We start from the raw sequence: 15024 nt of genomic DNA, 5'->3' as shown, positions 1-15024 counted from the left end.
GGGGTTTCACCATGTTAGCCAGGATAGTCTCGATCTCCTGACCTCGTGATCCACCCGCCTCGGCCTCCCAAAATGCTGGGATTACAGGCTTGAGCCACTGCGCCCGGCCAAGACTTTCATTTTTCAAGAGGGAGATTATTTTAAAGAATAAGGCCTAGTACAGTGGCTCAAACCTGTAATCCCAGCACTCTAGGAGGCTGAGGCAGGCAGATCATTTGAGCCCAGGAGTTTGAGACCAGCCTGGGCAAACTGGTGAAACCCCGTCCCTACCCAAAATGCAAAAACTTAGGTGGACATGGTGGCACACACCTGTAGTTCCAGCTACTTGGGTACTTGAGGCGGAAGCATCACTTGAGCCCAGAGGGTAAAGGCTGCAGTGAGCTGAGATCATACCACTGCACTCTAGCCTGGGTGACAAAGCGAGACCCTGTCTTTAAAAGAAATAAGAAAAGCTGGGTGCAGTGGCTCATGCCTGTAATTCCAGAACTTTGGGAGGCTGAGATGGGCAGATCGCCTGAGGTCGGGAGTTTGAGACCAGCCTGACCAACATGGAGAAACTCCATCTCTACTAAAGATACAAAATTAGTGGCCGGGCGCGGTGGCTCAAGCCTGTAATCCCAGCACTTTGGGAGGCCGAGACAGGCGGATCACGAGGTCAGGAGATTGAGACCATCCTGGCTAACACGGTGAAACCCCGCCTCTACTAAAAAATACAAAAAACTAGCCGGGCGAGGTGGCGGGCGCCTGTAGTCCCAGCTACACAGGAGGCTGAGGCAGGAGAATGGCGTAAACCCGGGAGGTGGAGCTTGCAGTGAGCTGAGATCGTGCCACTGCACTCCAGCCCGGGCGACAGAGTGAGACTCCGTCTCAAAAAAAAAAAAAAAGGCCGGGCGCGGTGGCTCAAGCCTGTAATCCCAGCACTTTGGGAGGTCGAGACGGGCGGATCACGAGGTCAGGAGATCGAGACCATCCTGGCTAACCCGGTGAAACCCCGTCTCTACTAAAAAATACAAAAAACTAGCCGGGCGAGGTGGCGGGCGCCTGTAGTTCCAGCTACTCGGGAGGCTGAGGCAAGAGAATGGCGTGAACCCGGGAGGCGGAGCTTGCAGTGAGCTGAGATCCGGCCACTGCACTCCAGCCTGGGCGACAGAGCGAGACTCTGTCTCTGAAAAGAAAAAAAAAAAAAAAATTAGCCAGGCGTGGTGGCGCGTGCCTGTAATCCCAGCTACTTGGGAGGCCGAGGCAGGAGAATCGCTTGAACCCGGGAGGCAGATGTTGTGGTGAGCCGAGATGGTGCCACTGCATTCCAGCCTGGGGAACAAGAGTGAAACTCCATCTCAAAAAAAAAAAAAAAAAAAAAAAGCATTCAGTAAGATGGTAGAATACAAAACTCAACAGCCATCCTATATACAGAAAACTAGTTAGAAAATATGACATGAGACCCCAGGAACAAAAACTAAACAATTAAGAATGCATAATGCATTCACCGAGAAAGCTGCAAAATCTTTCCTTTTTTTCTTCTTTGGCAAGATCTTTAAGAAAACTTTGAAACACTACTAGGGCCAAGGACTGTCATTAAATAACCCGCTTAAGACTGTTACATACACTACACATTCACAGGCAGAAGGCTAGTAAGTAAACTACAGACATTACCTAACACTTGGAAAGCATCAGAGAGAAATGGGGCAACGCTGTGTAACGTGTGCTGATGCTGAATTACCTCTAACACAAAGAAAAAAAACGAGGTAGAACAGCGGTTTGCACACATTACCATGCTGTTCAAATGCATATACATAATGTTTATGTGATGCGCGCATGCATAGCTATTCTCATATGCCAGGCAGATCTCTGCAAGGACACCCAAAAACTGGCTAATGGACTTTCCACCAGGAGGGCTGGTGTCTGAGGCATGTCAGTGGGAGATGGGCTTTTCATCAGACATACCTCTGTATCGTTTGCATATTGGACTATATATATCAATAGTCTATCTACAAAATACCCTACTTATAAAACTATTTACAAAAGTTAACATTACAGGCCAGGCGAGGTGGCTCATGCCTGTAATCTCAGCACTTTGGGAGGCCAAGACAGGCGGATCAGCAGAGGTCAGGAGTTTGAGACCAGCCTGGCCAACATGGTGAAACCCCGTCTCTACTAAAAATACAAACATTAGCTGGGCATGGGGGTGCACACCTGTAATCCTAGTTACTTGGGAGACCAACTGCTTGAACCTGGGAGGCGGAGGTTCACTGAGCTGAGATCACGTCTCTGCACTCCAGCCTAGGCGAGAGTGAGACTCTGTCTCAAAACAAAACATTGCATTATAAAAAACACTTACAAACTTACCAGAAACAAACACATTTACAAAATCTCAAACACATTTTTAAACTATTCTCATTCTAAAATTCATATGGAAAAGTTAAGTGTACATAAATAGCCAAGGAAATTTTGAAAAAAAAGAGGAAATACTATCAAATATTAAAGAACATTAATATAAAGCTACACTATTAACATAAATTTCCAGACCAAGCATGGCTGCTCACACCTGTAAGCCCAGCACTTTGGGAGGGAGATCAGGCAGGAGGAGGATCCCTCGAGCTCAGGAGTTGGAGGCCAGCCTAGGTAACATAGTGAGACCCCCCAACTCTCAAAAAGTAAAAATGAAAAAGAATTTAAATTCATTTCCAGCAGGGCACAGGGGCTCATGTTTGTAACCCCAGTGCTTTCGAAGGCCAAGTTGGGAGGATCACTTGAGGCCAGTAGGAGTTCTAGACCAGCCTGGGCAACATAGCAAGACCAACCTGTTTTTTTTTTTTTTTTTTTTTTTTTTGAGATGGAGTCTGGCTCTGTCGCCCAGGCTGGAGTGCAGTGGCTGGATCTCAGCTCACTGCAAGCTCCGCCTCCCGGGTTTACGCCATTCTCTTGCCTCAGCCTCCCGAGTAGCTGGGACTACAGGTGCCCGCCACCTCGCCCAGCTAGTTTTTTGTATTTTTTAGTAGAGACGGGGTTTCACCGTGTTCGCCAGGATGGTCTCGATCTCCTGACCTCGTGATCCGCCCGTCTCGGCCTCCCAAAGTGCTGGGATTACAGGCTTGAGCCACCGCACCCGGCCTTTTTTTTTTTTTTTAGATGGAGTCTTGCTCTGTCTCTCAGGCTGGAGTGCAGTGGCGCAATCTCGGCTCACTGCAAGCTCTGCCTCCTGGGTTCACGCTATTCTCCTGCCTCAGTCTTTGGAGTAGCTGGGACTACAGGCGCCCGCCACCATGCCCGGCTAATTTTTTGTATTTTTAGTAGAGAGAGGGTTTCACCGTGTCAGCCAGGATGGTCTCTATCTCCTGACCTCGTGGTCCGCCTGTCTCGGCCTCCCAAAGTGCTGGGATTACTGGCGTGAGCCACCGCGCCCGGCCCTTTATCTCTTTCTTAATCATCTCTGTCCTCTCCTCCTCCTGGTGCAGTGGTTCAGGCATTCCTCTGCCTGAGTCTAAGAAATGGAACGTGTTCTTGGCAGCCTTCTGTGTTGCAGATGCCCTTGCCATTGTCACCTGTGTGGATGAGTGGGCAGGTAAATTGTTTGGATTGATTGAATGATGAGTGAATTTAGCTAAGACAATACTTGTCTTGTGCAACAGGGGAGAAATAATGGTTTAGGCAGATCTACCTATATAGAAAATCCAGACTTCTTGAATTTTTTTTCTCTTGGGAAAGTGTTTCCAGGTTCTAGCCTGTGCCTGGCCTCACATGTGTACGTCTTGTATCTGTGGAATCCTCTCGCCCATACTGCACTACCTCAGTCACCCGTGAGCTCAGCCCTCTTACCCTTTCAGGCCTCACTGACCCCTGACACTGCCAGGCCCAGTCACCTGTCCTCAGAATATCTTATTTGTCTTTTTTTTTTTTTTTCCAAGACAGATTGTCGCTCTGTCGCCCAGGCTGGAGTGCAGTGGTGCAGCTTCTACTCACCGCAACCTCCGCCTCCTGGGTTCAAGCAATTCTCCTGCCTCAGCCTCCCGAGTAGCTGGAACTACAGGCGCCCGCCACCACGCCCAACTAATTTTTTTGTATTTTTAGTAGAGATGGGGTTTCACCATATTGACCAGGCTGGTCTCGAACTCCTGACCTATATATGTCAATAAAGTTATTAAATATTTCATGTTTTCTTTCAGTACTTTTAGCTTTTATTTTTACTTCTATGGCCCATCTGGAATTCATTTTAACTTAAGAAGTGACGGTGGAAATTAAAAAAACAGGTTGGTTGGCCGGGCACGATGGCTCAAGCCTGTAATCCCAGCACTTTGGGAGGCCGAGACGGGCGGATCACGAGGTCAGGAGATCGAGACCATCCTGGCTGACACGGTGAAACCCCGTCTCTACTAAAAAACACAAAAAACTAGCCGGGCGAGGTGGCGGGCGCCTGTAGTCCCAGCTACTCGGGAGGCTGAGGCAGGAGAATGGCGTGAACCCGGGAGGCGGAGCTTGCAGTGAGCTGAGATCCGGCCACTGCACTCCAGCCTGGGCGACTGAGCGAGACTCCGTCTCAAAAAAAAAAAAAAAAATAAGAATTAAAATGTCCCTGAGCTGAAAACTGACATATTTTCCAAATGGAAGCAACAGTGCATGATACAGACCACAAATCACAAACACCTGTGGACGCGAGACCACAAACGACAAAGAGAAAAAACCTCAATCTCCAAGGAGGAAAAAACCCGAGTCAGCTACAAAAGAAACAAGAACCAAATTAATAGGACAGTTGGCCGGGCACAGTGGCACACGCTTGCAATCCCAGCACTTTGAGGGGCGAGGCCGTCAGATCACTTGAGGTCAGGTGTTTGAGACCAGCCTGGCCAACGTAGTGAAACCCCACCTCATAAAGACAAGAAAAACAAATAAATAAATAAATAATTGATCAGACAGCGGTGCTAGAAGAAAGCAACAGCATCACATTCTGAGGGAAAATTATTATTATTTTTGTTGTTGAGATGGAGTCTCACTCCGTCGCCCAGGCAGGAGTGCAGTGGTGCAATCTCAGCTCACTGCAACCTCTGCCTCCCAGTTTCAAGTGATTCTCCGGCCTCGGCCTCCCCAGAGGCTGCGATTACAGGCATGTGCCACCACACTCCGTTAATTTTTGTATTTTTATTAGAGATGGGGTTTCACCATGTTGGCCAGGCTGGTCGTGAACTCCTGATCTGCCCGCCTCAGCCTCCCAAAGTGCTGGGATACAGGCGTGAGCCACCGCGCCCTGTCACAAGGTATGCTTTTATACGCAACTGGTTTTGAAAAGACATAATATTCAGCGTTGCTTTGTAATAGGCAGTCTTGATGCCTGCTAATGGGCATATAAATTGATAATGCCTTCTTGGACAATTTGGCAGTATCCGCTAACATTTCAAAAATGCATAGGCTCTGAAACATCAATTCTAAAACTCTAATTATATAAAGCTAAAGAAATATTAGCCGGGCGCACTGGCTCAAGCCTGTAATCCCAGCACTTTGGGAGGCCGAGACGGGCGGATCACGAGGTCAGGAGATCGAGACCATCCTGGCTAACCCGGTGAAACCCAGTCTCTACTAAAAAATACAAAAAAAAACCTAGCCGGGCGAGGTGGCGGGCGCCTGCAGTCCCAGCTACTCGGGAGGCTGAGGCAGGAGAAAGGCAGGAACTCGGGAGGCGGAGCTTGCAGTGAGCTGAGATCGCGCCGCTGCACTCCAGCCTGGGGGACAGAGCGAGACTCCGTCTCAAAAAAAAAAAAAAAAAGAAATACTGCACGTGGACAAATATTTAAGTACTTATCCATTCTATGCAGTATTGTAATAAAAATTAAAACCTGAAATAATCTTTATTGAGTCCATTAATAGGACAATGTTTAAGCAAATGACAAGTCCATCATACAGAATACTGTGTGGTCACTGGAAAGCACGTGGACCTGTGTACACTGAATTGAAAAGATGTGGAAACAATGCTGGGAGAGTTAAAATTTTCTGGAGCATAACGTACCACAATGCAAACATAGTTTAGGCTTTTTAGAGTGAAAACAGTTATACGTAGACATTTATGTTTACACGCGTAACAGTGTGTACAGCCCTAAAGGAACAGAACTGTTCACTGCTGTTACCTCCGAGTGGGGACTGGGAAAGCAGAGGTTAGGGTCATTCTCTCTTTTATTGGCGCATCCATTATTCCAGGCCCCGAGGACACAACTGCATCAACGACATCGAGTCCACCTGCTCTGGAAACCCGGGTGACTGCTGTTGGTTTTGTTCACTACGGCGTCCCCAGAACCCGTATTGCACCGGGCACTGAGCGGGCGCTCACATGTGCGTCCAATGAACGATTTAACAAATGAACAGTCAGTGCGCTACTGAGGGGCGGGGAGGGGTAAAGCACCATCCAGGGAACTCGCACGATCACCCCGAGTGAGTCCGTTCCCCGCCACACGCACCCGCAGAGACTCCGCGCTCCGCAGCGGCTCCACCAGCTCGTGCGCTACCTGATTGGACCGGAAGCTCCAGGAGGGACGACCCCGCGGCCGCTCCGCCCGACCCCGCGACGCCCCAAGCCCCGACCTCCTTCAAGGCTCGGAGAAGCCGGTGTCGAGACGAGTCCAGCCGAGAAAAAGGCAGCCCGGCCGGAGCTGGCGAGGAGTGGAGCGAAAGGAAACGCGCCTGCAGAGATGGGCCTCGCCGGACCTCCCATGCCCGTGAAGCAGGTGCCGGTGCCGGCGCCTCGCGCCCCGGAGCACCTAGGAGGGACGACCCTGCAGTCTCCGTGGCCCGGCCCGCCCGCTGCCCGTCCAGCCAGGCCGCCCTCACCTCCCGGGACGGCCGCCAGCGCCGGCGCCCGCAACAGAGGCCGCAGGCGGCGGCCCCACAGCAACAGCGCCCGCAACTCGCGCGCCATGTCGTCCTCCCAGAGCGCCGCGCACAGCCACGCGGGACCAAACAGGATGGGACGGGGCGGGACGAGGCCGCGCGGGGCGGGGCTTTCCTCGGGCGCGGGGCGGTGACGTCACAGCGGGCCCCGGGCTGTCCGGGCAGCTGCCTGCTCTGGCGCGTGGCGGGGTACGACCCCTCGCGTGGACAGTAAGCCTGGGGGCGGGGCCTCTGTGACCTTGGGTCGCGTTGTCAAGGGCGACGGGGCGTGCGCGCGGAGCTGGGGGAGGTGGCCCCGCCGCGCCCGGCCTACGCTGGTCGGCTGCGCCTAGCTGTGCGCATTCCTGGAACGGGGCGGATGTCAGTATCCACGCGAGAGTGTGGAGGTGGCGTCGGGGAAGAAGCAGTTCCCGTCTCTGCGACCTTTGTGAATCCCGGCCATCCGTATAGGCCTCTGCAAGTCTCTTGCAAACCAAGACTGGCCAAAAAGCTAAAACGAATGAGGAAGGGAATTCCAGGCTTGACTGGCTACACCAAAACGTGAACCCAGTAACCAACGCCACCAGGAAAACTGCGGTTATTCGTGTATTCCACTTCTTTTGCCCTTGTCGAGAAGAGTCAAACTAAAATATTTAGAAGTTTATTCTGAGCCAAATATTAGTGTGCATGGAGGGAGGCAGAGTCTCAAAAGGTCCTGAGAACTTGTGCCCAAGGTGGTTTGGGTTACAGCTTGCTTGGTTTTATACATTTTAAGGAGACATAAGACATCAGTCAATACATGCAAGACATAAGTTGGTTCTGTATGCAAAGGCAGGACAACCCAAAGGGTGAAATACTTAGAGGTCATAGGTGGATTCAAAAATTTTCTGATTGGCAATTGGTTCAAAGAGTTGAGTTCCGGCTCGGCGGGGTGGCTCACGCCTGTAATCCTAGCACTTTGGGAGGCTGATGTGGACGGATTGTCTGAGGTCAGGAGACCAGCCTGGCCAACATGGTGAAACCCCATCTCTACTAAAATACAAAAAATTAGCCGGGCAAGGTGGCACCTGTCGTCCCAGCTCCTGGGGAGGCGGAGGTGGAGGCGGAAGAATAGCTTGAACCCGGGAGGTTGAGATTGCAGTGAGCCGAGATCGTGCCACTTGCACTGCAGCCTGGGCCACAGAGCTGAGACTCCGTCTCAAAGTAAATAAATAAATCCCAGCACTTTGGGAGGCCGAGACGGGCGGATCACGAGGTCAGGAGATCGAGACCATCCTGGCTAATATGGTGAAACCCCGTCTCTACTAAAAATACAAAAAACTAGCCGGGCGAGGTGGTGGGCGCCTGTAGTCCCAGCTACTCGGGAGGCTGAGGCAGGAGAATGGCGTAAACCCGGGAGGCGGAGCTTGCAGTGAGCTGAGATCCGGCCACTGCACTCCAGCCTGGGCGACAAAGCGAGACTCCGTCTCAAAAAAAAAAAAAAAAAAAAAAAGTAAATAAATAAATAAATACAAAGTTGAGTTCTACAAAGCTGAGACCCCATCTCAAAAAAAAAAAAAAAAAATAGAGTTTTACAGACCTGGAATTAATGAAAAGAGTGTCTGAGTGAAGATAAGAAGTTGTGGGCATGAGCACGGTGGCTCACGCCTGTAATCCCAACACTGGGAGGCCGAGGTGGTCGAATTGCTTGAGGTCAGGAGTTGGAGACCGCGTGGGCAACATGGTGAGACCCTGTCTGTACTAAACATACCTGTACTGGATGTGGGTGGCAGAGGCCTGTAATCCCAGCTATAAGGGAGCCTAAGGTGGGTGGATTGCTTAAGCCCAGGAGGGAGAGGTTGCAGTGAGCCAAGTTCATGCCACTGAACTCCAGCTTGGGCAACAGAGCCACACCCTGTCTCAAAATATAAAAATAAAAGCAAGAGGTTGTGGAGACCAAGGTTCTTATTATGTAGAGGAAGTCTCATAGATGCCCACCCTTACAGGTAATAGATGACAAACGTTTTTGCAGATGTTTTCTATTCAGACCGTTAAAAGTTCCTAGACCCTCAGCCAATCTCTTCAGAATCAGAAAAAGACTTGGAAAGGTGGCCTGATGTGGTGGCTTACGCATATAATCCCAGCACTTTAGGAGGCCAAGGTGGTCTTATCACTAGAGGTCAGGAGGTTGAAACCAGCCTGGCCAACATGGCAAAACCCTATCTCTTCTAAAAATACAAAAATTAGGCCGAGATACAAAAATTAGGCTTACACCTGTAATCCCAGCACTTTGGGAGGCTGAAGCGGGCAGATCACCTGAGGTCGGGAGTTCGAGACCAGCCTGACCAACATGGAGAAACTTCGTCTCTACTAAAAATACAAAAAATTAGCCAAGCGTGGTGGTGCATGCCTGTAATCCCAGCTACTCAGGAGGCTAAGGCAGGAGAATCGCTTGAACCCAGGAGGTGAAGGTTGCGGTGAGCTGATATCGTGCCATTGCACTCCAGCCTGGGCAACAAGAGTAAAGGTCTGTCTCAAAAAAACACAAAATTACCTGGGAGTGGTGGTGTGCACCTGTGGTACAGCTGGGACTACTCGGGAGGCTGAGGCAGGAGAATCGCTTGAACCCAGGAGGCAGAAATTGCAGTGAGCCAAGATCGCACCACTGCACTCCCACTCCAGCCTGGGTGACAGAGCAAGATTCCGTCTCAAAAAACAAAAAACAAACAAACAAACAAAAAAACTCCTTTATAATGTTAACGCTGGTCAGTTATGCCTCATTTCCAAGGGGAGGAGCGTATAACGAGGCATGACCGACCCCCTCCTTCCAATTATGGCCTGAACTAGTTTTTTAGGTGTCTTTGAAATCCCCTTGGCTGAGAGGAATGGTCCATTCCGTGGGTTGGGGACTTACAATGTATTTTTGCCAGCTGGGCACGGTGGCTCACGCCTGTAATCCCAGTACTTTGGGAGGCCGAGGCAGGCGGATCATCTGAGGTCGGGAGTTTGAGACCAGCCTGACCAACATAGAGAAGCCCCATCTCCACTAAAAATACAAAATTAGCCGGGCGTGGTGTCACATGCCTATAATCCCAGCTACTCGGGAGGCTGAGGCAGGAGAATCACTTGAATCTGGGAGGCAGAGGTTGCAGTGAGCCGAGATCACGCCACTGCACTCCAATCTGGGCAACAGGAGCAACCATCTCAAACAAACAAAACATTAGCTAGGTGTGGTGGTGGGTGCCTGTAATCACAGCTACTTGGGAGGCTGAGGCAGAGAATTGCTTGAACCTGGGAGTCGGAGGTTGCAGTGAGCCAAGATCGTGCCACTGCACTCCAGCCTGGGTAACAGAGCAAGACTCCATCTCAAATAACAACAAAAAGAATTTATTTTTGCCTTACACCCTGCTGGAGGTTAGAGTCTAGTTGGAGATTCAGACCATAAACCCTGGTCTAACATTTGGTCCAAACCCAGCTGCAACCTCATCATGCTGATTTCCCAGCACCTCCTCAGTCCCAGAGTAGGGCCCAGGCAGCTCCACTGAGGTTCCCAGGTAATTGGGAGGCACACTGAAGATTCACTGCCATACTCCAATAACTGTACAAAAATAGCGACTCCAGCTCGTGGCAGGTGCTGCAGAGAAGCGCGGGAGCCAGGAGCGTGACCTCCAGAGGGGCCGGGACAGAGTTGGGTGTTGGAAGAGGATGTGTCAGGAAATGCTTCCAGGTGGAAAGTGGCAAGTTCCCAGCTTAAGCAATTGAGAAGGGGAACAGAAAGAGGGTGGGCAGATTTGGGTGGAAGAGCAGGGTCCTCTCACCTGGACCACTCCAGCAGCCACGACAGGCCCCTGCTTCCACTCTCACAGCCTCCCATCCTCCACGGCAGCCAGATCATACTCCGTCTCTCAGATCCTCCAATGATCCCCCTGCCAACACACATGCATGCCCTTAGAATCATTTCCAGACTCCTGCCTCCTCCTGTAGGCCTGCATGGGCCTGCCTGTGTTCCCCATCACCACGCTCCAGGCAGAGCCCTTTCCAGCATATGCCCAGGGAATGTGGGCAAGGTTGGGGGGCGTCTTGGCTTCACATTTCATCCCTTTTTCGCCACATTCAGGAAATCATCTTTTTTTTTTTTTGAGATGGAGTCTTGCTCTGTCACCCAGGCTGGAGTACAGTGGTGCGATCTTGACTCACTGCAAGTTGCACTTCCCGGGTTCACGCCATTCTCCTGCCTCAGCCTCCTGAGTAGCTGGGACTACATGCGCCCGCCACCACGCCTGGCTAATTTATTTTTGTATTTTTAATAGAGACGAGGTTTCACCGTGTTAGCCAGGATGGTCTTGATCTCCTGACCTCGTGATCCGCCCGCCTCGGCTTCCCAAAGTGCTGGGATTATAGGCGTGAGCCATGGCGCCCTGCCCGACCTGTGGCTTTTTAAGGTACTGAGGGATCCAAGGCGTGCCCTAAGATGGCCACACACAGATTTCAGCCTCTGCGTAAACCAATAATCTAGAAAGAGGAAAACATGTTTACACGCAGACATACTTGAATTAGTGGAGAATGACCGGGAGTTGCTTTTGGAGGGAAAGGGAAGAATCCCCAAGTCTCCTGCCCACCTCTATGGCCAGTATGAGGCTGCCATACAAAGTCCCTGCCTTCCACTGGGGACAGCTGAGGGCCGTGACAAATGCCCGGTGCTTTATTCACAATAGCCAAAATGTGGAAGCAACTCAGGTATCCATGGACAGATGAATGGATCAGCAAAATGTGGTCTGTTCATACAATGGAATATTACTCAGCCAAAAAAAGGAAGGAAGTGGCCGGGTGAGGTGGCTCACACCTATAATCCCGGCATTTTGGGAGGCCAAGGTGGGCGGATCACTTGAGGTCAGGAGTTCGAGGCCAGCCTGGCCAACATGGTGAAACCCCGTCTCTACTAAAAATATAAAAATCAGCCAGGCATAGTGGTGCATGCCCGTAATCCCAGCTACTCGGGAGGCTGAGGCAGGAGAATCACTTGAACCTGGGAGGTGGAGGTTGCAGTGAGCCAAGATTGTGCCATTGCCCTCCAGCCTGGTGATCGAGCAAGACTCTGTCTCAAAAAAATAAAATAATAAAATCAAATAAAGAAGCCAGGAGAGACCCTGACTCTGCAAAAAACACAAATACTAGCCAGGTGAGCCAGGCATGGTGGCTCACTCCTGCAATCCCAGCACTTTCCAAGGCCAAGGCAGGGAAATCTGTTGAGTCCAGGAGTTCAAGACCAGCCTGGGCAACATGGCAAAATGCTGTCTCTACAAAAAATACAAAAATTAGCCAGGTGTGGTGGTGCCTGTAGTCCCAGATACTTGGGAGGCTGAGGTGTGAGCATCGCTTTTGCCCAGGAGGTTGAGGCTGCAGTGAGTGGTGATCACACCACTGCACTCCAGCCTGGGCAACAGAGCAAGACTCTTGTCTCAAAAATAAATAAATAAATAAATAAAAAACAAGTGAGGATTGGTCTGGCCTGAGAGAAAACAGAGTGAAAGGGCAGCTCAGTCCTATGTGCCCAGGGGAATTGCACAGGCCACTTGGGCAGCTCTGCAAGGCCCCCTCCTGGCTGGTGTGGCTGCCTGGTGGCTCTGTCCCCACCACCCCACCCTGCCACCTCAAGACTGCTCCTTTACCTGGGTGCCGTGGGCCTGGATTCCAGAAGGTTGGTGTCCTGAGCAGCGCCTGCTATCCCGGGGTCTCCTTGGGTGTAAACAGAGCCCCTCAGTCCCGGTTCTCAAGCTGGTCCCTGGGGCATGGATGGAGGACAGCACTTCGGGCAGGTGGAAATGCGGACCATCTGCTATCTTTCCTGATGTCTGGCCTTGAAGAAGCCAACTCCCCCAGGCATGAGGTGAAGGGGGATGTTGTCCATCGCCCCTGTTAGCCCCATCACTTTATGGTGGTGCCACGCTGGCCTGCACAGCCTTGGCCCTGCAGCTCATGAAACGTGAAGGATGGTGGAAACGTGTTCCACCTCACCTGGGTGATTGGTCGGGAATGCTAGGCATCCCTAATTATGTCTTTGAAAAGCAAGCATGACTTGATTCCCTTTTCAATTTCCCTCACAACCTGCACTTGTCACAAGTGAACAGGAAGGACATCTCCTAGCACCTCTGTATTCTCCAGGGGCAAGCAACATGGTCAGGGAACGCCTTCCGGTAACTTCAGGTTTCAAGCCCACTGCAGGGACTGTTGGCTGCCCCTGGTGTTTCTCAGCCTTAGCTCTGCCGAGACTCCTATCCTGTTGCAGAGGACCTGAGGCTGCCACTGGGTGCCACGTCCTTTTTTTTCTTTTTTCGAGATGGAGTCTCCTTCTGTCGCCCGGGCTGGAGTACAGTGACACAGTCTCGGCTCACTGCAACCTCTGCCTCCCGGGTTCAAGCAATTCTCCCACCTCAGTCGCCCGTGTAGCTGGGACTACAGGCACCACGACTGGCTAATTTGTGTATTTTTAGTAGAGATAAGGTTTTATTTGTTTTTGTTTTTGTTTTTTTTTTTTTTTTTTTTTGAGACAGACTCTCGCTCTGTCGCCCAGGCTGGAGTGCGGTGGTGCAATCTCCACTCACTGCAAGCTCCGCCTCCCGGGTTCACGCCATTCTCCTGCCTCAGCCTCCCGTGTGGATGGGACTACAGGCGCCCGCCACCGCGCCCGGCTAATTTTTGTATTTTTAGTAGAGACGGGGTTTTACCGTGTTAGCCAGGATGGTCTCGATCTCCTGACCTCGTGATCCGCCCATCTCGGCCTCCCAAAGCGCTGGGATTACAGGCGTAAGCCACCGCGCCCGGCCGAGATAAGGTTTTATCACATTGGCCAGGCTGGTCTGGAACTCCTGACCTCTAGTTATCCGCCTACCTCAGCCTCCCAAACTGCTGGGATTATAGGCGTGAGCCACCGCGCCTGACCAAGAAAACTATTTCTTGCTGCTAGTCTGGAGCCATGGGGACTCCAGATCAGAGATGATAAAGCCTGCTCGTCACTCAGTTCCCTTCCATGCACTGGGTGGGGATGGATCAGCGTCACCCACACCAGGAGCTTGGCGCTGTGGACACTAGGGGTGCCCAGCATGAGGACTGTCAACGTTTCTTTTTCTCCAATGCCAAAGTTAACCAGTGGGCAGTCCAACACAGGCAAGCCGATCCCCACCAGGCCTCTGTAAGGCCTTGGTTACCGCTTACTGCCGCCACGATGCTCGCGGGCTACGTAGGTGCATTATAAATTCCTCGCTTTCCCAAGGCACCCCAAAGTGAGTCCGAGGTGAACGTGTGGAGAGAGGAGAGGCGGACGTGTAGGACAGTTTTCCAGTAGAGGGTTAAGGACTGGCACCCTCTCTGTCCCTCGCTGCTCTGTGAACTTGATGGTTTCTTAACCACCTCTGTTTTCCTACAAGAATACATGTAAACAGCATTCGTCACATGCCGTATTTTCCCATCTCTTCACTTTCTTACCCACAGGAGGAAGGCAGAATTTGGGAACTCAATTAAAGTTGATGCCGAGGCCCTTACTCCAGGCCCAGGACTCCTGGCTGGGTGGTGTTCCTTTGTCAATCCCCTCAGCCTCACAGAGCCACAGCTCAACCTTTATAATCTTCTCTGTCCGAGTCTCTTCCTAATCTCCTTAAAAATATCTGTAATACTTACAACTTTTTTTTTTTTTTTTTTTTTTGAGATGGAATCTGGTTCTGTCGCCCAGGCTGGATCGCCCAGGCTGGAGTGCAGTGGCGCGATCTTGGCTCACTGCAAGCTCTGCCTCTGGGGTTCACGCCATTCTCTTCCCTCAGCCTCCTAAGTAGCTGGGACTACAGGTGCTCGCCACCACGCCTGGCTAATTTTTTTGTATTTTTGGTTGAGATGGGGTTTCACCATGTTAGCCAGGATGGTCTCAATCTCCTGACCTCGTGATCTACCTGCCTCAGCCTCCCAATGTGCTGGGATTACAGGCGTGAGCCACCATGCCCAGCCTGTCTTCTGTTTTTTTGAGACAGAATCTCGCTCTGTCACCCAGGCTGGAGAGCAGTGGTGTGATCTCAGCTCACTGCAACCTCTGCCTTGTGGGTTCAAGCAGTTCTCCTACCTCAGCATCCCAAGTAGCTGGGACCACAGGTGCACGCCACCATACCTGGCTAATTTTCGTATTTTTAGTAGAGACAGGGTTTTGCCATG

General features: G+C 51.3%; 1 protein-coding gene across 1 annotated transcript in view; it reads right to left on the bottom strand.

The window, feature by feature from the left end:
• The window catches only part of TRAP1 (TNF receptor associated protein 1), a 427467-nt gene that overhangs the window by 51885 nt on the left and 360558 nt on the right, over positions 1–15024 (bottom strand). Inside the window, exon 2 of the mRNA XM_050774272.1 lies at positions 6811–6937. Coding sequence (XP_050630229.1) covers positions 6811–6898 — 88 coding nt within the window. The 5' untranslated portion in view covers positions 6899–6937. The remainder of the gene's footprint in view (positions 1–6810; positions 6938–15024) is intronic.

The sequence above is a fragment of the Macaca thibetana genome, chromosome 20 (genome assembly GCF_024542745.1).
Source record: "Macaca thibetana thibetana isolate TM-01 chromosome 20, ASM2454274v1, whole genome shotgun sequence".
NCBI classification, from domain to species: Eukaryota; Metazoa; Chordata; class Mammalia; order Primates; family Cercopithecidae; genus Macaca; species Macaca thibetana.
This window is presented reverse-complemented; position numbering and strand designations above follow the sequence as displayed.